The sequence below is a fragment of the Ruditapes philippinarum genome, unplaced genomic scaffold (genome assembly GCF_026571515.1).
Source record: "Ruditapes philippinarum isolate M1 unplaced genomic scaffold, ASM2657151v2 ctg411_1_1_1_1, whole genome shotgun sequence".
NCBI lineage: Eukaryota > Metazoa > Mollusca > Bivalvia > Venerida > Veneridae > Ruditapes > Ruditapes philippinarum.
The window spans coordinates 557,903-585,181 of NW_026854764.1; the positions used below are offsets into that span (position 1 = coordinate 557,903).

Genomic DNA, 27,279 nt, shown 5'->3' on the forward strand with positions numbered 1-27,279 from the left:
CGGCTATAATTTTCACGTTGCACCGTTTCTAATGGTTTTCTTCCGGTAAGAAAGCTTAAGATTATATCTTCTTTAAAGTCATTTAATAAGTATTGACATCTGTCTTGTTTTTGTAAATTCGTTTAATATTTTCATGATTTTCATATGCAATCAAAGAGATTATGAAAAATACCTTATGTATCGCTTTAGCATATGTTTTCGCGGCCTATGTTAAACTGATTTTTTTACAAATCTTCCTTCTGGTCGGGGACCATCAACCGGACACTCTTTGAACATTTTTTCCGTACAGATTTCATAATTTTTAACCTAGAGATCAAAAAATTGATCAAGCTGAATCTATCTGAAAGTCTGCTGATTGTAGACTCTCCATAAAGTATAAAAAACACAAGAGGTATTAATTGTTGCTTAGTCCTGCTAGTGCTAGTTAGATTCAAGATAGGCCCTACATTTAATTTTTGGACTAGCAATGTTTTTCCACCAAGTGCAGCCACAAACTGCATTTTAATGCACTGATGATGCCCAGTTAATCATAAATAATTCAAAAACTCTATAAAACTTTGTGACTAAGGCGCACTCCCTTCACAGTCGTGTTAAAGCCAGATTTTGGTCACTACGACGTACCCTCACAGATACAGAAATACTTAGAAATAAACAGCGGATTTAAAGTTATTTAACATTGGTCAAATCACAGAAACTTGAAATTCTATCAATATTAATCATGATATCCAAAATACCAAAATATACCCCCTACACAGTAGCCCAGGTCTCCACGATACCGGTGTGCATATTTTATACAAGGTGTTTTTCATATAAAAATTTACTGACTTGAAAAAAAGAAGGAATAAACAACTTCATTAACATTTAATCCTCTTAAAATTACATTACAGAGTTCTGTTACTCTGAAATTCTCGCTCATTGCAAATGTAAACAATGGTCGACCATTTGTATGACATAGTTAAACAGACTTCATGCTACCTGTGCACTGGTAAAAATGTTATTTATATGGAAAGCCATTGCAGTTTTAATAGCAAATATATCATTTTAGCATTCTTGTATTCATATCTGAAAAAAAAAAAACGCTTAAAAACAACATAAAAACGTGTGTTTCAATAATTTATTATTTAATTTATTTATTGTTCATCTTTTATGACTCCCAAGGGGTCTCTGTTTTAGAACCTTTTCCTCCCAATTACAGGTGTATATTATACCATGTGGCTGGATTCAAACATTCCCCTTCACTTAATTTTAGTGTTGTTATGATTGTCTGGTCCTTTTGTATCATTGAATCAATTTTATTTCTATATGGAAAAAAATGTGTTTTGTAGAGGGAGTAATGTATGCAATGGAAAAATAGGCTAGTAAAATAAAAATAAGGTAGGATATGTGAAATATTTCCTTCAGAAACTCTTGAAAATGTTTAAAAACTTTGAAATAGCCAATATTACTGGGAGCATGTCAATATAAACACTCGGTAGGTGGTGTTGACAAAAATATCGCGAGATTTGTGAATATACCGGTACCGTGGAGTCACTGGTATCATGGGGTTCGAGTATATAAATACAGTGTTTATTTATACTGTATAGGGGGTATATTTTGGATATTATCATTAATATTGATAAAATTTCAAGTTCCTGTGATAAATATCTACTAAAGAAATATATTGCAGTACAAATTAATCAATTAAATACATTTATAGAACTCCCAATGAATGAATTTATGATTGAGACTAGTAACATGAAATATATTGTTTTGATACTTATAAGAACTGAAAAATGTTTTCTGATTTTAACAGTTTAAATTGATTAAATCTACAAACAGTGTTGACAGACAGTAAAAACTAAGCATAATTAATGGTTTGATAGTAGGAAAACAGCAGTTTAGAAAGGGGGTCATACCATTCATGCATGATTAATTAATTATTAGGCTAATAGTCTCCATCTCTACTAGTTTGCAGGGTTTTTTGGCTTATTTTATAGCAGATATGCGGTCATATTCCCAATTGAATAATAGTGTATTAATTTCCTAATCCACAGGAAAAAATTCCCAATTGAAAGTTACAAAATAAAAATATTGAATAAGAAATTCTAAAATCTTTGAAAGTAAGGGCTTCATCACTGTTATACTGCTTTAATGTTTGAAGATGCCATCCTAGACAGTGATTATTTGCATTCATTGAATCAAGATGCCATCCTGGACAGTAATTAATCATTGCAAAATTTCAGTCATGCATTTTTAGCTCGACTATTCGATAAGAATAAGTAGAGCTATTGCAGTCACCCGAGCGTCGGCGTCCGCGTCGGCGTCCGCGTAACCACTTATGTTAAAGTTTTTGTAATAGTTCAAATATTTTCAAAGTCCATTGACATATGGCTTTGAAACTTTGCACACTTGTTCACCATCATGACCCCAACCTGTAGACAGGAGGAGGTAACTCTATCAAGCATTTTGACATAATTATGCCCCTTTTTCGACTTAGAATTTACGTTAAAGTTTTTGTAATAGTTCAAATATTTTCAAAGTCCATTGACATATGGCTTTGAAATTTTGCACACTTGTTCACCATCATGACCCCAACCTGTAGACAGGAGGAGGTAACTCTATCAAGCATTTTGACAGAATTATGCCCCTTTTTCGACTTAGAATTTACGTTAAAGTTTTTGTAATAGTTCAAAAATTTTCAAAGTCCATTGACATATGGCTTTGAAACTTTGCACACTTGTTCACCATCATGACCCCAACCTGTAGACAGGAGGAGGTATCTCTATCAAGCATTTTGACAGAATTATGCCCCTTTTTCGACTTAGAATTTATGTTAAAGTTTTTGTAATAGTTCAAATATTTTCAAAGTCCATAGACATATGGCTTTGAAACTTTGCACACTAGTTCACCATCATGACCCCAACCTGTAGACAGGAGGAGGTAACTCTATTAAGCATTTTGACAGAATTATGCCCCTTTTTTGACTTAGAATTTATGTTAAAGTTTTTGTAATAGTTCAAATATTTTCAAAGTCCATTGATATATGGCTTTGAAACTTTGCACACTTGTTCACCATCATGACCCCAACCTGTAAACAGGAGGAGGTAACTGTATCAGGCATTTTTTTTACTATCAAGCACGAAGAATAGTCGAGCGTTGCTGTCCTACCGACAGCTCTTGTTTCCCAAATATTTAACAAAATATTGCTGAAATTCCCAATTCCATGTGTGTGGGTTATGTTCCCAAAATCCTAGAAAAAATCCTGGTTTGCCTTGTAAAGACATATACATGTATCTGTATACTGTACAGAAATGCAAATATCTGAATATTTAGTAGCATCCTTAGTATAAGTCCATCAAGGTGGTTGTCTAGGGAAATGAGGGTAAATGTACAACTGTAATATTAAGTCTTCCCCTATTTTAAGCATTAAGATCTTGTTAAGTGAACTATTTGATCTGTTGAAAATTTTAGTGAATGTTTCCTTACATAACAATGTTAACAAATGCTGCTTGAAAAATGAAAATATAGAAATTGTAATGTTGACAGTTAACCTTTAAATCTTTTGTTTGCAACAAGTTTTCATTATTGATTATTGACTCAGTGCTGTTTCTTAATTTTGCACTTCAAATTATTTCAGTTGACAGATAGTGTGAGCTGTTGAAGTATGATTTTAAGTGCAGGATATGTTGTATTATATGTGGTCAGGTTGTTGAGTCGTAGTAGAAGGAGGAAGATGTATCTACAGACAATAAGACAGGTAATTAGAAATATATATATATATTTTCTTTTTTTTATGTCTTTCATGACCTATTCCATCTTCCAAAGTCAACCTTTATCAAAACACATTAGTGCTTAGAGTTACCTTCTAACGCTTCTTACACTAATTTTAAACAGACTAAATAGTCAAGTGCATTATTATACAAAATTACATCTCTGCTCAATGTAGGCATCATATTTCTATAGATTTTTGTTTCTATCATTCAGCCTGTTAAAAATCAAAATAGATGATTTTTTTTGTGATACAGTACAGTAATTTAAATGAGCCGCGCCATGACAAAACCAACATAATGGGTTTGCGACCAGCATGGATCCAGACCAGCCTGTGCATCCGCGCAGTCTGATCAGGATCCATGCTGTTCGCTTACAAACCCTATTACAAGTAGAGAAACTGATAGCGAACAGCATGAATCATGATCAGACTGCGCGGATGCGCAGGCTGGTCTGGATCCATGCTGGTCACAAACCCATTATGTTGGTTTTGTCGTGACACTGCTCAAATGCTTTTCACCAATTACCTTCCAGCCTTTGCGAAATTGTGATTATAATTCTGCACATCTGCATTAGAACCATTGATTATTCTCTATCAATAAACTCAAAATTGATACCTAATCTAAACAATTTTGATAAGTTGGATATATTGAAAAAGATGAATTAACTATTTTGATGATTTAAATTGAACCAAATTAAACACTTTAGCTGTAACTCTTTATTTTAACCATTTTATTCTTTTCCAAGTATATTTTAGAAAATGATGAAAAGTTTTGTATATGTCTCATATAAATCTGATAAAGAATGTCTGTGTACATGTTTTATGACTCTACATAGAGGAGACGTAAACAAACATAAAATAAGAGTTTAGTAAACACACATACATGTAACTCTGCATTTGTTTATAGTAACATATGTTTGAAATGTAGTCATCAATCTTTGTGTCATATATTCACAGGTTGTACAAAAACACAGTATCTTCATCAAAAAGTCTGTGAGTGAAAAATGGTCTGCTGCTGCAAGTACTTTGATACAGTGTCCACTGGTAAAGGGATCACAGAGGTTTACCCACAAACCATTGCTAGAAGATGATCATATTGCTATGATGTCTGTAGAGCCAAAGGTACTGTAAAGCAATTGTATATTTATAATTTAAAGCTGCATGCCTCCAGAGGAGCCAAAATATATGAAGAAAATAAAACTTGAGACAAATGTACTATGATTTTAGTTAAGAAAAGAAAAAATGATTTAAGATTCAAATAATGTGAGGTTAATTATTATTGACTGATTTGGCAGTATCAATCACCATATTTCTACTTCCTGACTATGACGAAGGTCTTGAGAGACCGAAACCGGTAGATCCTAGAATAAACCAGTTACAAACCATCTTGATGTTTGATGTGTGGTCTCTCCTTCTCTTTATTTACTTGGTACTTCCTGACTAGTGTGACTAAGGCAGCAGGGGCCATATTTGCATATTTTAACCTTTTTTTGGTAATATACTTGGGTTGTAAGACTTTGATGTATGCATTGTATAAATGACTTTATTTGGCTTCATTTTCCAAATTTTCATGAAAATAAGCATGAATCTTGAGGCATGCTGCTTTAAAGTGTACATGTACAAAGCTTTATCTCTGCTAGCTAAATTTAACAAAATTGTTGTTTGAAATTTGAAAAAGAAGAAATCCAAAATGCCTGTATGAAAGAAATATGTTGATATATTTCCATTTTAGCACATGCTTGAAACCATTGCCAAACGGTTTAATACCTACTTTAAATAACAGCATCATATTTTGTTTCAGAAGATTTTATTCTGTTTAAACACAGTTTTCATAAATGTTAAATAACAGAAAGTTTCTGTAACACTTCTTCTGAGAATCCACCATTACATTATGGAAACAACAAAACTTTCCTGTTTTTAGCTCAACTTTTTTTTCCATGTCGGGAGTCCCGTTGCTGTCTCACAGTCTGCAAACTTTAACATTGATCATAACTTTCTATGTTCTTTACGTATTGTCTCTACACTTTGCCACAACAAACTGTTGGGATAACAACATGAAGTACTCCAGACTAAACTTGACCTTCATTCATAAATGACCTTGCTTGATTTCTGCTATTAGTGGCTATTACTTTGTTAATTTTGAATGAATTTCCATCAAATGTGAACACAACATTCTTTTAGGATAGAATTTTAAGTTAACCAGACAGACCTTGACCTTCACTCATAAATATCCTTGACTTTCAAGGTCAAATCACTGAAATTTTCTTGTTTTTTTGTTGTAACTGGCTTTAACTTTGTTGTTTTTAATGAATGGATTGACTTCTTATAAAGACGCCACATTCATTCAGAAAAGACCTTTATGTATTTCAAACGCAAATTGACCTTGTCTCATTTATGACCTTGACATTAAAGGTTAAATTATTGAATTTTCACTTAATATTGCTATAAAAATTTCATTAGATACAGCTTTATACATGTACCCTTTGACAAATACCCAGCTAAATTTCATAACTTGGGTATCCAGTTTCCTATTTTAAGTCATGCCTATTATTTATTTTTGGGATAACAGATGAAACTTTAGGTTGGTCAAGAGTAGGAAAAATGAAAGATTGTGTTTCACATTTTAATGTACATACTTTTGTGTACTGTATGCAAGTTTTCTTACATGTAGAATTTTCTTTTTTTATTTTCAACTATCAGTATTCCAGAAAAGAAAGGAATAACATCAATTTTAGTTTCAAAAGTTTATTATTTGAATTTCTAACAGAGAATTAGGGAAAGAAAAAGGATTTTTTTTTTCCATTGGGTCTGTGGCCCAATATTTGAATGTATGTATACTGGTGGCAAAGATTACTCGCTTTTTTTAAGTGTCAAAGTAAAGGGTAAACACTGTCTGTGTGACCTAAAAAATTTAAGTATTCTTTTGAATTGGTGATGACACTATTTGGCACTATCCTTCAAAAGTCTGTAGAAGTAGTCCCAGGTAAGGAAGGACAGGCACAATATTGCTAGAATACTGTTCATGATTTTTTTTCTCCATTTTTTTTCCATTTCATATTGTTTTTTCTCAGTTAATTTTAATCGGACATCATGTACAAGTTGAGCCAATCTTATTTTCCACATTATGTACAGGATCAGCTCCTTTTTTCTAGTGTTATGTACAATGTACATATTTGAGTCACCTTTTTCATTCAGTTCAGACCCTTTAAAAAAATTTTCCTTAATGGATAATCTCAGTCACTTTTATGGGTATGATTTACTTTGTACAAGTTCATCCACTTTTATTTCCTAATATGTACAAGTGTGATCTGAACAAATGCATTATGAGTACCATAATAAGCTCAAACATTTCTATGAATGAAAGCATAGAGAATCCCAGCCACAGAATCATTACACTGCCAATATCTGACAATAAACTGGCCATACTGTATGTTGGTATTTTGGTATATTCAGTAACACGCAAGTCTTGAAAATACACATTCAGACGCATGAAGTTTTGACGAATAATTTTCGACGCTCTTGCCAGTTTTATTTGGTCATTTATATCATACTCAACTTCAATACCTTGTGATAAATAATCAGTATACTTCTGTAAAGTTGAATTAAGTGTATCAAAGGCTTCTTTAACTAGTTCAGACGAATGTTTTGCCTTCATAGACAATGTTTCAAGGAGACTGAATTGGTAGAATTCCTCCGGCCAGTATGACATTGAAATAGACTGATCATACGAAGTTTCCATGCATGGTTCATAACACTCACAATGATCTTCATAGCTTCTGTCGTTAGTTATTTCTTTCATGACTTGTCTTTTACATTCAATCATTTCTAAATGAACTTCATCCTTGCCTTGGAAGAGGTCAGGTTGACTTCTCCAGTTCTTAATATTCAAACAGAAAGGAATATTTGAGTTGTGAGCATCTGGTAAAGCTGATGTCTTGCAGCCACATTTTTTAATCAGAATATCTTGTTGACATTGTTGTAAACATATGATTACAGCATTTTTGTCTGTCTGATTTTTGCTTGTTGAGCATTCACCATAAGGAAAAGGAAGTGTAGTGTGAAGACTTGCTGTCAGTCCTACATTAAGTGAATAGCCTGGTGGAACACCAAAACCTTGATAAATTGGTGTTGGAGGTGTGTCGGGAGAATTAATCTGGGCACGTATGCCAAGCCCATAAGAAGAAGGGTTGGTTATGTCATAGATTCCATAGCTGCCAGGTTGTTGAGGAGATCTGTCTCCAGTAGAGAGAATCAATGATAGACCATGATCTATTCCTGCTTGCATTTGATTAGTATTTCCTGTAAATGTGAAACAGTTGAAATAGGTTGTCCCGTCAAAATGGCGGGAAAAATTTTGTATTCCACAGTCTGCATTATTAAACCGGCAGCTTAAAACTAGGTCATCAAAACTGTGCCCAATATCAACCATGGGAAAATTTTCGTAAAATGCTTGATGAGATTGGAGTTTTGTCTTTATTTCGCCAACATTTGCAGTTTGTATGAATTGAAACAAAGCCAGTATGTCTGTGTTGTTTAAAATTACTTGATTGATCTTCATCATTGAGGTTGGATTTGTGTTACATAAAGTAAGTGCTGGAAAAGCAACCTGTGTCTTTCTTGATTTGTTGACGACTTCAACAACTGGATACGTGACATACTTCTTAACAACGGATACAATTTGAAATGTAGCAGTTATAAATGCCAGCACCACCAAAATAATCCAGAATATTCTACGTGGTGTAGAGCGAGCTTTTGCGATCTTTGATACTCCGTGTACATTACTCTGTGATCCAAGTATTTTCACTATCTTACATGATGATGATTGCCCCTCCAGGCCAATTCTATTTTCCATTCTCAGTGTCTATGTCTAGCAGCGGTCCTGAAAAGAACACATCAAATACTGTAAATCTGCAAAAATCTTTTTCAAAGCATAGAAAATTATTATCTTTTTTTTTTAACATATTTAAAATTATAAAAGTTTTGATTGTATCAAAAATTATATAAAAAAAATTGAACAAGAATTCTAAAAACTTTTTTAAAACCTTCAAAAATAAAAAAATTTACCACTTATAAATATTAAAAAATCCTTTTCATTAGATAATGTCATTATGACTACTTTAACCCAACAGATATTCAATTAAAAAGTCATAAAAGTTTAGGTTCATGAGAAAACAACTAATCAGTTTACTATAGCAATACAATCCACCAGAATAGCACACTCAGAAAATATTCTGTTTTGTCTACATTGAAAACAATAGAAAATAAATAAATAAGCAGAAAAAGAAACAAAAAACACAAATACAGGTAAAATCACTGATCTAGATATATATTTTTGAAGATAAACAATGTATTTAAATATAGAGAGAAATAAGGCATACCTATAATTTATCAAAGCCAAGTATTATATACAGATAGTAAATACTTCCTGGCATGAAATGTATATATCCACACTAAGTTTCTTGCAGAACTAACATTCCAGTTTTTTAGGAGGGATTCAAGACTAGATCATCTTTACCTGTTATTTGTATAACATGATACACATGATAAGGGAAGTCAGACAAACAAAGTTTCCTTACACATAATAGAATGTACACTATAAACTCTTAGGACATGGTATTCCTAATGCTTAATTTTACTGGATAGAATGTACACTATAAACTCTTAGGAAATGGTATTCCTAATGCTTAATTTTACTGGATAGAATGTACACTATAAACTCTTAGGAAATGGTATTCCTAATGCTTGATTTTCCTGGATAGAATGTACACTCTAAACTCTTAGGAAAGGATTTTCCTACTGCTTAATTTTACTGGATAGAATGTACATTATAAAGTCTTAGGAAATGGTATTCCTAATGCTTGATTTTCCTGGATAGAAGGTACATTATAAACTCTTAGGAAATAGTATTCCTAATGCTTAATTGTACTGGATAGAATGTTCACTATAAACTCTTAGGTATTGATATTCCTTATGCTTAATTTTACTGGATAGAATGTACATTATAAACTCTTAGGAAATGGTATTCCTAATGCTTAATTTTACTGGATAGAATGTACACTATAAACTCTTAGGAAATGGTATTCCTAATGCTTAATTTTACTTGATAGAATGTACACTATAAACTCTTAGGAAATGATATTCCTAATGCTTAATTTTACTGGATAGAATGTACATTATAAACTCTTAGGAAATGGTAACCCTAATGCTTGATTTTCCTGGATAGAATGTACATAAACTCTTAGGAAATGGTATTCCTAATGCTTTATTTTACTTGATAGAGTGTACATTATAAACTCTTAGGAAATGGTATTCCTAATGCTTATTTTTAATGGATAGAATGTACATTATAAACTCTTAGGTATTGATATTCCTAATGCTTAATTTTACTGATATAGCCCTCTTTAAGTAAAGCTTGAAAATCACCAGGTGTGGTTTAAAAACCTCTTACATAACTTTTTTACACTTGTCTGTTATTAAATGAAAGAGATAAGATCATTTATAGAGATATTTTGTTTGTTTTTATTATGCCCCCATTTCGAAGAAAAGGGGGTATATTGCTTTGCACTTGTCGGTCCGTCTGTCTGTCGGTCCGTCGGTCCGTAGACCAAATGGTTTCCGAGTGTTAACTAAAGAACCCTTAGGCCTAGGAACTTCAAACTTGGTATGGTGATTGGTCATGACCAGTAGATGACCCCTATTGATTTTGGGGTCAAGGGGTCAAAGGTCAAGGTCACATTGACCTTGAAAGCAAAAACGGTTTCCGATCAATAACTAAAGAACCTTAAGGCCTAGGAACTTCAAACTTGGTATGGTGATTGGTCATGATCAGTAGATGACCCCTATTGATTTTGGGGTCAAGGGGTCAAAGGTCAAGGTCACATTGACCTTGTAAGCAAAAACGGTTTCCGATCAATAACTAAAGAACCTTAAGGCCTATGAACATCAAACTTGGTATGGTGATTGGTCATGATCAATAGATGACCCCTATTGATTTTGGGGTCAAGGGGTCAAAGGTCAAGGTCACATTGACCTTGAAAGCAAAAACGGTTTCCGATCAATAACTAAAGAACCTTAAGGCCTAGGAACTTCAAACTTGGTATGGTGATTGGTCATGATCAGTAGATGACCCCTATTGATTTTGGGGTCAAGGGGTCAAAGGTCAAGGTCACATTGACCTTGTAAGCAAAAACGGTTTCCGATCAATAACTAAAGAACCTTAAGGCCTATGAACTTCAAACTTGGTATGGTGATTGGTCATGATCAGTAGATGACCCCTATTGATTTTGGGGTCAAGGGATCAAAGGTCAACGTCACATTGACCTCTTAGGTAAAAACGGTTTCCGATCAATAACTAAAGTACCTTTAGGCCTAGGAACTTCAAACTTGGTATGGTGATTGGTCATGACCAGCAGATGACCCCTATTGATTTTGGGGTTAAGGGGTTAAAGGGCAAGGTCACATTGACCTTGTAGGTAAAAATGCTTTCCGATCAATAACTAAAGAACCTTAAGGCCTATGAACTTCAAACTTGGTATGGTGATTGGTCATGAGCAATAGATGACCCCTATTGATTTTGGGGTCAAGGGGTCAAAGGTCAAGGTCACATTGACCTTGAAAGCAAAAACGGTTTCCGATCAATAACTAAAGAACCTTAAGGCCTAGGAACTTCAAACTTGGTATGGTGATTGGTCATGACCAGTAGATGACCCCTATTGATTTTGGGGTCAAGGGGTCAAAGGTCAAGGTCACATTGACCTTGTAAGCAAAAACGGTTTCCGATCAATAACTAAAGAACCTTAAGGCCTATGAACTTCAAACTTGGTATGGTGATTGGTCATGATCAGTAGATGACCCCTATTGATTTTGGGGTCAAGAGATCAAAGGTCAACGTCACATTGACCTCTTAGGTAAAAACGGTTTCCGATCAATAACTAAAGTACCTTTAGGCCTAGGAACTTCAAACTTGGTATGGTGATTGGTCATGACCAGCAGATGACCCCTATTGATTTTGGGGTTAAGGGGTTAAAGGGCAAGGTCACATTGACCTTGTAGGTAAAAATGCTTTCCGATCAATAACTTAAGAACCCTTATGCCTAGGAACTTCAAACTTGGTATGGTGATTGGTCATGACCAGCAGATGACCTATTGATTTTGGGGTCAAGGGGTCAAAGGTCAAGGTCACATTGACCTTGTAGGTAAAAACGGTGTCCGATCAATTAACTAAAAACGCTTAGGCCTAGGAACTTCAAACTTTGTGTGATGATTGGTCATGACCAGCAGATGACACCTATTGAGTTTTAGGTGAAGGGGTCAAAGGTCAACGTCACATTGACCTTGTAAGTAAAAACGGTTTCTGATCAATAACTCAAGAACGCTTGGGCCTAGGAACTTCAAACTTGGTATGGTGATTTGTCATGACCAGCAGATTACTCCTATTGATTTTGGGATCAAGGGGTCAAAGGTCAAGGTCACAATGACCTTGTATGTAAAAACGGTTTCTGATCAAGAACTAAAGAACGCTTCGGCCTAGGAACTTCAATCTTGGCATGGTGATTGGTCATGACCAGCAGATGACCCTCATTGATTTTGGGGTCAAAGGTCAAGGTCACATTGACCTTGTATGTTAAAACGGTTTCCGATCAATAATAAGAGAACCCTTAGGCCTAGGAACTTCAAACTTGGCATGGTGATTGGTCATGACCAGCAGATGACCCCTATTGATTTTGGGGTCAAGGGGTCAAAGGTCAAGGTCACATTGACCTTGTAGGTAAAAACGGTTTCTGATCAATTTACTAAAAACGCCTAGGCCTAGGAACTTCAAACTTTGTATGATGATTGGTCGTGACCAGCAGATGACCCCTATTGAGTTTTGGGTAAAGGGGTCAAAGGTCAAGGTCATGACCAGTAGATACTTTATAACCCTTATTAATTGTTTGATCACTGGGTCAGAAGTCATGCATAATAACCTTATCACATGACTAATTGGCTGCTGATAGGGGGCATACATGTTTTACAAACATATCTTGTTTAATAGAATTTTAAAAATCAATTTAAACATACAATAAAAAAATCCAATAGAGCTGTATCATCCATAATATGAGTGATGTACTGTGAGTGATATGGATTTTATTTCACTGAAAAACCTGTTAAGTTTAAAATTTACACATATAAATGTATATATCATTTGTTGTTGGCTGTAAATTGTATTTTAGACAATTGATAACACAAATCTGACTGTAATAGTTATTCTTTCAGATTATAGATCAGATATTGGCTGTAACAGTAATTGGTTGTTTGTAAACTGATGTTCTATAAGCTACATGTTTACATTACAGACATATTGTTTTCTCTAGATGATATTGTTATGATTTAGTTTCACAGTATAAATGACTAGCACAAATTTACCATCTTCAAATTGGTTGATTCTTTGATAACTTACACACAAGTCAGTTGTAATCAGTGCCTCCCAACCCTAGGAAATAGCAGGGATTTGTCTTGTTGGATTATCAAATTTCTTGAAAAGGCCCCTCAATGCCGGAACATTAAAGTAGTTATATCCTTGCTAAAAGCCCTCTTGTCATTTGAACACGGTGACTGTACAGGCAAAGACAGGCAGCAGGTAAAAACACATTTTCCATTGTGGATATTGGGCTTGGGGTTACAATAGACTAACCAGTGCATAGATGGAAATAAAAGTCCAGATGCTTTTAAGATATATTTTCTTTTACAGTACATGAACATTGTATCAACTTTCATGATAAATCATGTTGACTTTACTGCATTAAAATTTCCCCTCAAGTTTTGTGCCCAATTAATGAGGAGGGGAACATATAGATGTTTGTTGGATATATTGTCATGACACTCTCATTGGCATTGGCATTGGATAACCTTTTCATTAATAACAGGTTAGTTATCCAGGTAAGCTGGTTGGGTGGATCAACCCCTGAGATTTGACTAAAATGTGTTAAAATCAGCATAAAATTCAGAAAACCAAACCAAACCTGAATAATGGGCAACAGATTATGTATATGTACAATCATAGTAATAATATTTAAATTATAATTAATATACAAACTGTAATTGTTAAGGAGAGCATGTTAATTGTTGACATGTTTGCTGCTCAACCCAATGTTTATACACATACTAATGTATTTGTTATTATTAAGTTTAAAGTTTTTACTGATTTTTTTATATATGATAATTTCAGCAAGTTGTGAATCTGACAGATGGTTGGACAGAATATTACAGACCACAAGGAGAGTATAGGGAGGATTCTACTCATGAAGATGTTGTGTTACTGCTGGAGGCTAGGAGACCTACCAATGTTGATACTTTCTTAGAACACGAGCTACAAGTGTCCCCTGCTGAGAAAGTTCATGTAAGCATATTTGTTAATTTTGATATTAAAGTAGGACCTGTTTGGCTTTTATTAATCAGTGGGACTGTTTGGCCTTTATCCTGGTGATATACACATATATAAGTAGAAAAAAATCTGGAAAAAATGTGATCCCTCAAAAGCATTAATCACAACAAAATTACATGAAAATTGCAGACTATGTTTAATTGAGTCTGTACATGAGTGATAAAGTTAAAAGTTTATACAAATTTGTTCTGACATAGAAGATATGTACAGATTACAGAACACAGAGACAAACATTAGTTTACAATAAGTAATGCTACGTGCATACCAATAATTTTACTGAAAAACTACAAAGACAGGCCCTTAACTTAAAGTCAAAGAAATACATGTATTAAATTGGCTTATTCCAATTTAAGATCTTTACATAATGTTCATGGTTTATATATGTATACATGTATTCATGTGTATGTCCACAAATTGTAAACCTTCAAAAAAGATATTTAGATTGAGAGTAACTAAGAAATTAAATGTGAATGATAAGAAAATACTATAAAGAAATGTTATAATGCAGATACTAGCTCATGGTGCTGCAGTGGCATGGAAGTCAGGTTCTTCATTTGGGATTATTTTACACTGTACCTTGGACGAGTTTGTCACACTGTCCATGGCATTTTGTGAGGATCGTCTTACGATGGATGAAGATCTAGAAGTTCACTCGATCATGTGTATGTGATTTATTACTTTAAATGATGCAGATTAATTATTCCTTTCCTGTTCCATCAGTTAATACTTTGTGATGATGGTTAAATATTAAGAAACCAATGCAGAATACCATCCTTAAACTTTTTCATATCGGTAGATTTTACTGTCAGAAGATCACATTTTACTTGAAATTAAGCTTTACCTGTGAAAAATGAGACATTAAAATGAAAATGTAAAGATTTTTTTGTAAGTAAATGTTAAGTATTCCTTTAACTTTTTATTAGGAAAATTTATAGGATATAAAGCTGTATCTAATGACATATTTTTATAAAATTTCAAGGCAGTAAAATTGTATTGTGTTCAGTATCTAATGACTGATTCTCAAGAGATTTGTAACATAGAATGTCTCTGTTATATAGCCAACATGAATATTGTATGTAAACAGAGTAAAATGTTAGAAAACATGCTGCTGTTTCATGTAGGGTTTTAACCTCTTGACAATTGTTTTTGTGCATGCACTAATTCCTCTTCAGGTAATATACTAACATTTTTCTTGCATTTTGGAATTATTCTTTTTAATATTCAAATAATAAGTTTGTAAATTGCAGACAGCAGATATATAGCTTTAGACACTTAAATATGTAAAAAAATAAAGGGTTTTATTCAGGTTTTCCAATGGAAAACTCTGGTTATTAGATTGGCAAATATTAGTGGCATGCTTGGTGTAAAGAATTTTACTGTGCAATATGTTGTAAGGGATTTCAACCAGTCTTTGTTTTGAGTTTGTGACAATGCCCTTTCATTTATTTTCCTTTCTATTGTGAAAATGTAAGGAGCTTTTCCAGCTTGAAAAAATAATTGGTATTTTTTTTGCATTCAAGCTATTAAAACAAATAGATCTTTTATTTTTCAATTGTAAGAATTGGATAATTTATTTCTTCTTTCAGCTGTAAAAATTGAAGGAAAATCATCTAGTCTAGTGTTAAATCAAGAGATAGACACAGATACTGCTAAAAAAAGTGCCTTAAAACCAAAAAGAAATTCTGCTGACACTGATACAAATGACAGTAATGCAGGAGATGGCAATGATATTGCTAAACAGTTGGCACATTTATTAGCCCCACCCCAATCAGAGCAGGATCAGTTAACTGATTTATGGTCCAATGAATCGTTGGCGTCAAATTCATCAATTGGACGTACTTCAGAGCTTCTTGATATGATAGATGCTGAATCGCAGGACGCGGAAACAGTTGATAGGTCAATGATGGAAAGTGGGGCCGGAGAAGAATTGAGTGATTTTGAACTTGCAGGTAGCTCTAGTAGCACTTCAGGGTCTCTTAGTCAAAGTTGGAAGTTTGTTCGTCAAGCATCTGTTGCAAAACCACCAAATGTTCTTGTGTATGCTGGCAAAATAGACTCAGTTAGAAAATTTAACAAAGTCAAGAAAATCATGCAACAGTGCCTAGATAGTGAATCTTACGTGATTTATCACTTGAAACACGAGGAATTAGAAACTACTCCTTGGATTGAAAACACAGTTCTATTAGTACTTGCATCAAAGAAAAAATACACAGATGCAAATGAAACCTTTATGAAATATTTCAGGGCCGGGGGAAAAATACTTGGTTTAGGAAGTGGATTTGATCAAGAATTAGTGGAACAAACCTTAATACGTAAGGAGAACTGGATCGTAAATTTGAAATACAAGACATGGTCTGATGTTTCACTTATTTCAGGAATGTATTCTTATGATATTTCCAAAACCATTGCTGAGGACAGTCATGTTACAAAGCTTGCGTCAGACACAAATGGCAATGTGCTCATTGTAAGAGTTAACCAGGAAACAAAAGGAAGTGCTGGCTCAGCGATATTGTCACAGGTTTTATAAATTTGAATTTCTTCAGCCATAATAAAAGTCTTCTGTATGACACTGTTCCTCATTAAGTACTGTGCACATTTCTGTCCAAGAAACTTAACACTCATTGCTTAGTACTGGTTGGTTCCAGGAATAGATTCAAGAATGTTTCAGTAAACTTATATAGCTTCAAGCACAATCAAACTAAAATACATGTATATATTAGTATAAACTAAAGTAACTTTGGAAAGAAAGAGTAGTTTTGGGGTGCTATATGAGGTTGTTGGTTTGAGCTCCTCCAGATGCTATAGTCACTTTTCACTTTCATGCTGCACACTGGTGCATTGACTTGATAAAACACCTTAAGATACTGTCATCACATGTAATTTTAAATCTATATATCTATGTTCCAAAAACAAATTGACATGAATGGGAAAACAAACAAAGAAATCATGATGATTATTTTGCTGGCCTTAAAACGCGTCAGACTAGTAATCTAATGATTGCTAGCCACATGGGTAAAAACCCCATCAGAAATACAGTATAATAAGTGTTAGAAAATGATAAAGTAAAATGAAATAAAGCAGACTAAAATAAATCAATCTATCATCGGTCTCACTCTGTTGTAGAGTCAGCTTATAGTTATATAATTATAACAGGTCCTATTTGACAAGGATGCAGGAGATATGGGAGTGACACCAGAGATGTTTAATGCCTTAAAGAAATCTAACAGTGCCAGGTTTGAGATTCTAGGACAACTTCTCACCACACTTGGTCTGGAGTGTAACACAGCTTCTCCACCAGTGCTCACACCAGCTGTTCTTGTAGCAAGAGAAGAGGTAGCTTTAATTTCCTGTTATAAAAACTGTGGTTTGATATGGTTTTAAGACAATTTTTATGTTAAATGATGAGAAAAAAATGTTATTTTTCATGCTTTGACTGTTAAAGGCACATTATACCCTAAAAATGATTTTAATTTTTTTTTTTCAAAAGCTTTGTATTGTTTTGGTGTACTTTTAAAGTTTTTAGAATCTTACTATTTGGCCAATTACCTGAACCATTATTCTTCTGTTGCATTCTCGCAGTACAGTTGTTGTGAAATAGTTTGTATGGAAGTCAAAATACCACTTTGTTAAGTAAAGAAAAAAATTATATTTTGGTATTTTTTGACAAATAATTTTAAATTACACACAACTTTCTTATAGATACAATATGACTATTATAAATACTGTTCATTCTCCACCCGTGTTTTGAATTAGAACAAGAATAGATTTATACTGATACGAAATTCTTGAACTTTGATTAATTGCCTGCTGAAATCTGACTGAAAAAATCATAATTAAAAGTATAGAAGCAGTATTAACAATATAACTTTGTTTTCAGATTTCTAAACAGAGCTTTTTGAAGTCTATAGAGAAAAGGCTATTATCTGGCGTGTTAAAGTTTGGAAAACAGACCTTACATTTTACAGCAGACGACAGTGTACCGGCTGAGGAAAATCTACTTCCTGTTCTCACTGAAGAGAGTGAACCTTTTCTGAAGAACTTCAACAAGGGAAAGTACTGTGAGAACTTGAAGAGTAGGATTCTGGGAAATACTGTTATGTATGTGGATGTGATTCCAACAACAATGACACTGCTGGATGGGTAGGAGACAAGTCTTAATTAGTTTCTTAATGATGATTTTCTTTGTATCTAATAAAGTAACTATAGTAAAAAAAAAATGGAGAACAATTGTTGGAAAACAGTGAGTAATTGACCGTTTTTCCGCCTTCAGCCAATATCTTCTAAATAGAGAAAGTTAAGTATGGTAACTCTGATGAAAATTGCACAAAACCATTACAGAAATTCAGAAGGTGTAGGATTAAAAAGGCATGTATTAGTGACCTGTTAGAAAGAGCTTTGCTATATAAGTTGTTTCTGAAGAGTTGTCATTAAGAATTTTACTATATTATAAAGTTGTTGCTGAAGAGTTATCATTAAGAATTTTACTTTAAAAGTTGTTTATAAAGAGTTATCATTAAGAGTTTTACTTAAAAGCTGTTTCTGAAGAGTTATTGTTATCTATGACAAACTGATTAACATTAAAAGGAACAACATAAAACATACTGACAATATTTGATCAAAACATTCTAGATGATTGTATCTTTCTATTTATAGATTGATGTTTTCAGTTCCAGAAACCACTGGTCTTATTGCTATAGCCAGACAACAAACACAGGGTGTAGGTGAGGTACAATATAATCAATTATGTTGTCATAGTGACCATCTTCTTGTTGTCATAGTGGCCATATACTGACTGTCAAAAGAACCAACTTTTGATTTTCATCATGATCATTCTTTTGTTTCTATAGTAACCTTGCTCTGACTCTCCAAGTGACCATCTTCCATTGTCATAGTGATCATCCTTGGGTTGTCACAGTTATCATCCTTCATCTTCAGGTTGTCATGGTGATCATCCTCCAGTTGTCATAGTGATCATTCTCAGGTTGTCATAGTGATCATCCTCAAGTTGTTATAATGATCATCCTTCAGTTGTCATAGTGATCATCCTCCAGTTGGCATAGTGATCATCTTCTTGTTGTCATAGAGATCATCCTTGGCTTGTTATAGTGATCATTTTCAGGAAGTCATATGATCATCCTTTGGTCGTCCTCTGATTGTAATAGTGACTAATATCTGTTTACCAAAGTAACCCTACTCCAATTCATCTGGTTGTTATAGAAACCTTTGTCAATTTGAATAAAGGCCTTTTAGATATAAATCAGTTGTTCCACCCTGGTGCTAACTTTTGCCTGCAATAACACATAGAGAGACATCTACAGATTTCCAAAAAAAGTACTATTGAAAACTTAAGGTGTCAGTGTTGGAAAAAGAAAATCTAAGAAGTAGATAATCTTAATAAGAATGTTTTTGAAATATCACTACATCACATCATTTGCTAAATTTATTTGTTGTATTATTATATAGGAAGGGGAGGTAACAATTGGTTAAGTCCTATTGGATGTGCTATGTTCTCCTTACATGTGAAATTACCCGCGGACAGTAACCTGGGCAAGGCTGTATCTTACCTTCAGCATATTACCTCCCTTGCTGTTGTGTACAGTGTGTGTAAACAGGAAGGCTATCAGGTACCAATGCTCATTACATTAACTAAACATTACATATCTTAACCAGATTGTAAAGAAATCTTACAGTTTATTTTCATGCACTTTTTTGTTCGCTCCTTAAACTATAAAAACTTATGCTTGTATGGTGTGGATAAACATGGTCATTACCCGAAACAGGCTCAAACCTTTGATCCTTGGTTATAGAGGCAGGTAACTTAACCATGACTCTACCTTATAGTGAATTGGTTCATAATATAGGTTTGTAATTCCACAAATAATTATGTTACCACAAATTTGCCAACTGTTGACCAATTAATTTTAAACTTTAACAACATTGAATGAAAATAACTGTACCGAGAGATTGTATTCACATCTCACTACACATTTTATTTTTATGAAGATGATTGAATATTATATAACATTTAAATTTGTTTTGATCATTTTACAAAGGATATAGATTTACGACTTAAGTGGCCAAATGACATATACTATGGTAGAGAGATGAAACTAGGTGGTGTAATTGTGAAATCTACATTCATGGACGGCATGGTGCATGCTACTATAGGTAAGCATCATTCTTTGAAAATATTGGAAAGGTTGATTTTTCTTATTTCATGTCCAATATTAAGAGACATCCTGTGTCAAAAAGGTAAATAGTCATGTGAGGAAGCTATCCAGCAATCTTACAGAAACTAAAGTGGTTCTACTCAGGTGCTTGTTTGTTCCTAAAATAATGCACAGAGGAGCACCTGAGGTTTTCCTCCAGCAGTTAAACTGGAAAGTTGCCATTTGACCTTTCCAAAAAAAAAACAACAAAATCTAACATGTTCTTTGTTAATCATATCAGACTGAATTTGGTACCAGAGCTTGATAATGTCACTTAACAACCCCTAGTTGCATGATTTACTGTGTCCTTTAACTGACATCATCCAGACACTGGTGTATTGATGAAGTAGTAGATTTATTGCTTCTATAAATTAATTGTTATGAACATTTTTTGTAACTAATTTATTGAAGTAGAAAAATTGGGTATTTCTGTAAGAAAGAGAATCAAACACTGACTGCCATCAGACGTTGGAATGTTTGGCTTATTGGTAACAGTTTTGTGGAAAATTAACAGAGCCTTGTTACTGCTTTCTCAACTTTTTTTGACACAGATATTCTAGTCAGTCTGTACAGGCAGTCAATGTAAGAGTCCTACATAATCCTCAAATAGTATCATAAATGTGAACTCTCCCACTTTAAGCGGGAAACTCCCACTTTCTGCAGCCATATTTTCAAAGATTTTTCTTAAAATAAGGGGTATTTTCACAAATTAAAGAAATCTCCCTATTTTTGATGTCAGACCTTCCTTCTTTGTTTATTGCAAATTATAAAATCTCCCTCTTTTTGAAGTAAAATCACCCACTTGATCATCAAAAAAAAGTTCACATGTATGATAATATTGAAAATGTCTTGAGACATTTATATTGCTTATCTTGTAGATAGATAGATAGATTTATTTCGGCAAAGGAGGCGTATACATAGTTGACAACATAACATAGGATAAAATAATGAGCATTATTAAATACTTTATCACATATGAGAAAAGTATGACATGCTCACCAAAACCAAGGATAACACAAAAAAGGGCAAGCCCTTATTTCCATTGTGATCCTTAGTATTGGCGGCATGACATAGAGAGGCAGACCTAAATATAATCATGTTTAAAAATACTAATAAAGTCATAAAAATGTATATCACAGTCAAATCTTGAGTTAATGACACTCTTGTATACAGCTAGGATTTAAAACACATTACTAAAATTGTAAAAAGATGATAAGCAAACAATTTAAAATCCTGAGCCGAAATATGTAAAAACCTAAAAAAAAAAAATTAAATACTGTTTATAAGATGACTTTTGATGGCAACCTTAAAACTTTGTAACCTGTTGATCTCTGTTAACTCTAAAGGTAAATCATTCCATAATTTAATACCAGAGAAAGCAAAGGATTTAGATCCATGACCTTTGACTTAAGTATTCAATACCCACCCTTTTGACTAAGTCTTGTACTGAAATTATGTACGGAATCTTGCCAAATAAAGTGTTCACCCATGTAATCCGGAGACAGGCCATTTTTTATCTTAAAAACATGACACAACATTATCTGTTCAACTCTTTTGTGGACCGGTAACCAGCTAAGGGACTCAAAGTGGGATGGGTCAATATTGGCTCTGGAATGCAAGTCAAGTACAAATCTCATTATTTTATTTTGACGAGTTTGTAACTTATTTTTTAAAGACTGTGTCAAGCTATTATACCAAACAGAGCATGCGTAATCATAGTGACACTAAATTAGAGACATAACCAGAAGTTTCTTGGTATGCTTGTGAAGACCATATCAGTCAAGTTTTATTTTCTCTAAATAATATTGATTTTTTGCTCTCTCAAGTCCTCTACTGTTCTGAATATCACAACATTACTAAATGTTATGAGAGAATATCAATGTATAACCTGTTTTTAACCTGAAATTATGTACGGAATTACTAAACGTTAAAACAGACTATCAATACATTACTTTTTGTTATAACAGGATGTGGATTTAATGTTGACAACAGCAATCCAACCATCTGTATCAATGATCTGATCCAGCTACATAATCGCCAGGATGGAACAAGCCTAACCTCCTGTAGTACGGAGCAGCTGATTGGTCGATGTGTCACATACATAGAGAATCTTATAGATCAGTTTCAGGCAGAGGGTGCTGAAAGCTTCAAGCAGATGTACTATGAAAAGTGGCTTCACAGGTATACAGAACTGTGTTCCTATTCTTTTTAAAAATGTCCTATTCAATATTTTGGACAGTGTTTACTTTTCTGCTTTAGGCATTAATTAAGGGCCTCGCACTTTCTTTTTGTTAATTAGAAAGTAATCAAATTACCTTCATTTAATTATTTGTCACCAAGGTACTTTAATTTTTGTGACATGTCTCAAAAAATTATAGAAATGCTTTAGGCATCTGTCTGGTTATTCTTTTTGCATCAAGTGCCTGAAACTTTCTTTTTGTTAGAAATTAATCAAATTAGCTTTCATTTACTTATTTGTCACCAAGGTACTTTACTTTTTGTGACATGTCTTAGAAAATTATAGGAACGAAACAAAATACATGTATTATAGTTTTCTTGTTCTAAAAATCGGAATTATTTTTATGGTTAATTTAGTTATAATGTTGTATATTTTTACTTTTTATAGCCTTAGCAGAAAAAAAGAAATATAGGCCTCTTAATTGTCCCTAAAAAAGTACCCCTTATGGATTGGATTTGTGTTATCCCCCCCCCACCCCCCCCCCCCCCCCAAAAAAAAAGCAACATAGAAAAAAGACAATTTTGTCAACTTTTTTTAATAGTCAGTTGGCTATAAAACTTATTCCTTGAAATTGTTTATTCTTTCAGTAACAATACAGTGACTCTTCAATCTGAAGGAAACAAAGAAGTTAAAATAGTAGGCCTCGATGAGTACGGCTATTTGCTGGTGGAGACCCCTAGTGGCGAGAAGATAAGCGTGCAGCCTGACGGAAACTCATTTGACATGATGAAAAACCTCATTAGTATGAAAATCAGATAGATTCATGTATGGAATGTCTTGCTGAAAAGTATATCTATAACACAGATGTATTAAAAAAAAATTTTTTTTTTTTTCTGAATTTAACTAATTTTTGGACATATCGCGGCAGTCAGTCTACCTTACCGTCTTTCCTGGATAACCAACTAGTAGTTCTAAATATCTCCTCAAATGACCGACTACTTGTCCCAAATGATTTCTAAATTGGCAGTGAGTTTTCTAAATCCAAAACTGTATTTATTCAATAACATTAGTCCTGATTATACTTAATTGTGAATTTTGCATGTCTCCTGTTTTGAATATGAAACTGTTTATTTTAAATGAAAGAGATTTTGATGTCAGAATGATACAATTATGCTGGCAATAATACATATATAAGGTGTTGTCAGAATGCAATGCTAGAAGAATGGAGAGAAAAAATATTTGGCATAAAGTGCAAAGTATGAATCTGAACCAGAAAAATTGGTATTTGTATTATTTAATAGAATTTTATACAGAAACTCCATCATATACAAGTACTTCCATATATCACCTGTTGTTCAGTATATTATTACAAAAAGGTATATATTTTTGTATTTCACTAAATGTAGTAAGTGTATCATACCTGCATGTGTCTGCATTCACAGATTTGGCGCTCCTGACCACCACACAACTTCTCAATTGCTAAAATAACCAAAGAACTCACATTTTTGTAAAATCTCATCTCACTAAATCTCACACTTTAATCATACAAACAAGTAAAAATTAATTTAAGCCGGTTTGTGGAAAGAAAACCCAACAAAAAGGGTATCCCATCAGTATTATGTGTTTCACCAAATGCCTTAAGTTATGGTTGTGAAGTTTAGTCAAATGTTCAACTTAGTCTCATCGTGCCATCTATGTTTACATTCAGAATAGTTCTGTGTATGGTAGTTCACTGTTTCATGATAAGTTCATAATAACACTGTAATAGTGTATTGATTGTAGCAGATATGTGTTTCACCTCATTCATACATCAACATGTTCTCGGCTTTATTTCTATAATAGCCCTATTTAGGTTTTTGGATCTGTCCATTTTTTGGCAGGGAAAATGTCATTTAATTTCCTTTACTTTATTTTGAGTAAAACACAGAAAGCTGCAATCATATGGCCAATGAATCTTTGTGGTTTTTTTTGCTGTGTCATGATTGGTTTAAAAATCGTCAAAATGCTAAATATATATTAAAAAAAAAAAAACACAGAAAATTCTAAATAGTTCATAAACGTAAGAACTCCCCAAAAATGCTTTATGTTTATTAAATAATTTCCCATATATGCTGTATTTTAATCATTTGCTCAGATAATCATTGATAAATAATGTTTTCAACCATATTTTTTGTATGATATCATAATTTCATAATTTTTGTTCAGATATTTTTATCATAATTAGATACTTGAAATGATATATTTTGATGTATATTTTGGGTATATTTGGCTGTATATCTTTCTCTTCCTATGAAAATGAGATTTTTTTATCAAATGTTACTGTCACTGGATTCTGACTGTTTTTATTTATTCTGTTATTTTTCTTAGACTGTTTATGATTATTTAGCCAAAGTTTATAAAAGCCTTGTGTAAATTATGTACTGTTTGATTTACAGCCCCTGTTTCTGTTTTATGATAGCCATATTGTCTCATTTGAGCCATGATTTGGCTATTTAAATCCCATATTGAATAAATTGAAACTTTGTGTATTGCAGTATTTTATTCTGTAGCTTCTTCACTGCACAACTGATAAATTTAGTGTTACAAGAGTACTTGCCCTTATTTTCCAATTTTATAGCCTTATTGTTTGGCAGATTTGTTTGATGCTACTTGATTGTTGTACTTGTTCAGATTGTTCATTTACCCTCTAAATGTATAGTTTTTTTTTACTTTTGTAATAACCATTTATTTTACACATAACATGATATATATTTATTCAGATATGTCAGTGTGAACTTGAATAAGTGCTAACAATTTGTTGTTGTTTTTTTTGTTGTGTTGGTCGAAGGAAATATTTACATCTTTCTTTTTCATAATCAAATATATTTTTGTTAAGTTGTGAGTTAATGATATATGAAATATTTGCATTTATGCAATCTTATGCATAATATTAAATGCACAAAAAAAAAGAGTATGCATGATTTTTGTCATATTGTTTTTGTTATCATCATTATTAAATGATATGTTATAGAGGTTGAGTACAGAATTGCAAATATTTGAGCCGCTCCATGACAAAACCAACATAATGCACTTGCGACCAGCATGGATTCAGACCAGTCTGCACATTTGCGCAGTCTGATCAGGATCCATGCTGTTAACTTATAAACCCTATAAAAAGAAACAGATAACGCACGGTATGGATCCTGATCAGACTGCGCGGATGGGCAGGCTAGTCTGGATCCATGCTGGTTTCAGACGCATTGTGTTAGTTTTGTCATGACGCAGCTCATTTATCCCAGCTGTTGTTTGTTTTGTGCATTGTTTTGTTTGCTCTTGGCTAAAATAATGCACTGAACAAAATGTCCCATATGATAGTTGCTAAGTGTGAAATCTAAGTGTGAAATGTTTCAGTTCAAACTATAGTAGTGTGCCTTAGCACTTAGGAATATAAAATGGCTGATTTTTTAATCAATTATAAGTACTTTGTGACCTTGATCTTGACCTTGTGACCATGATCTGTACAAGGGCAAGGTCATTGACTTTTAATACAAAGCATAGCTGTACATATTTTTTTTTAAATATTTGATTACATTTATATCATTTTGTATCGCTGCAATCTTATTATGGTTATGTTTATATATGATAAAAGTTGATTTTTTTATATAAAAAGGTAGATGAAGAATATAACATGTAGACAGTAAGGTGATCATTGCTAAATTTGTACATAATGTTTTGAACAGTTTGTATAGTATTACCATGCTTGATATCTTAAATAAAATTGTTCATCTTTCAATCTGAGGAGAACCATTCATAATTTTAAGTACAGTTTCAAATAATAAGTTATGATTGATTAGTGTAGTGAACTGTGCAGAGCATATCAAACAGCATGGATGTTCATGCTGATCTTGGTTGGCACTGGTTGCATTGGTAAAATCAGTCGTTGCCAGCAGGTATTAAACGGTTGATGTGAACAAGTGTTGTTATTTTGTTGATCTTAAGGATGACTTTTATTAGAATTTATGCTGATATTTATGGTATTTTGTATCAGCTCTTCATTTATAAAGTTTATATGTTTTCATCTCATGTGAAACATGTATCACAAGCTGGTAATGGTGAACACTTGTTTTTACTTTTATTTTAAATAAAATCAGATTTTTTGAAATCCAGTTATTATTGAAGAAGTTAAAATCCATGGCAACATTTTAAATGTTACTTTAAATTAAATGCTTTTATGCTAATATAAATAAGAATTGAACTTAATATATAGATTGTTTGCTTAATTTTGTAGTTAGTAAACAGCAATTTGGTTTAAAGGTCATTATTAAAATAATTTATTTTGAGATGTCATAATAATAACAGTTGCTGACTTTTTTGAAAGCCATAATAAAAAACATTTTCTAGTGAAATGTTAAGAATGTTGTAATAAAAACTATTGCAGAAATGTTTTGTAAGCCACTTTAAAAAGAATTCCTGAATTTGTAATTGTAGCCATAATAAGAACAATTTTTAGTGATATTTTTGAAAGTCATTATGAAAACAATTCCTGAAATGTTTTGAAATCCATAAGATTTATTGCTTATTTTTTTTGAAAGCTATAATAAGAACAATTGCTGAATTGTTTTGAAAGTTATAATAAGAACAATTGCTGAATTGTTTTGAAAGCCATAAGAACATTTGCTGAATTGTTTTGAAAGCCATAATAAAACAATTGCTGAATTATTTTGAAAGCCATCAGAACAAT

General features: G+C 32.9%; 2 protein-coding genes across 3 annotated transcripts; one reads left to right on the forward strand and one right to left on the reverse strand.

Moving 5' to 3' along the window:
- On the forward strand, positions 1 to 26,669 carry LOC132740984 (biotin--protein ligase-like). The gene is made up of 13 exons (XM_060729058.1): positions 1 to 45; positions 3,617 to 3,736; positions 4,706 to 4,870; positions 13,956 to 14,126; positions 14,680 to 14,833; positions 15,758 to 16,689; positions 17,325 to 17,504; positions 18,049 to 18,311; positions 18,825 to 18,892; positions 19,635 to 19,795; positions 20,225 to 20,339; positions 22,348 to 22,561; positions 23,207 to 26,669. The coding sequence occupies exons 2-13, from the start codon at positions 3,644 to 3,646 to the stop codon at positions 23,376 to 23,378; spliced, it is 2,688 nt and encodes an 895-aa protein (XP_060585041.1). The 5' UTR covers positions 1 to 45; positions 3,617 to 3,643; the 3' UTR covers positions 23,379 to 26,669.
- Positions 6,478 to 9,531, reverse strand: LOC132740983 (FMRFamide-activated amiloride-sensitive sodium channel-like). Of its 2 annotated transcripts, none has more exons than XM_060729056.1 (2): positions 9,127 to 9,531; positions 6,478 to 8,627 (listed from the first exon to the last, which is right to left on the reverse strand). In XM_060729056.1, the coding sequence occupies exon 2, from the start codon at positions 8,598 to 8,600 to the stop codon at positions 7,020 to 7,022; it is 1,581 nt and encodes a 526-aa protein (XP_060585039.1). In that variant the 5' UTR covers positions 8,601 to 8,627; positions 9,127 to 9,531; the 3' UTR covers positions 6,478 to 7,019. The 2 variants fall into 2 exon arrangements, with proteins under 2 accessions (XP_060585039.1, XP_060585040.1); XM_060729057.1 differs by lacking the exon at positions 9,127 to 9,531 and adding an exon at positions 8,813 to 9,097.
- Positions 26,670 to 27,279: the final 610 nt, after the last annotated feature.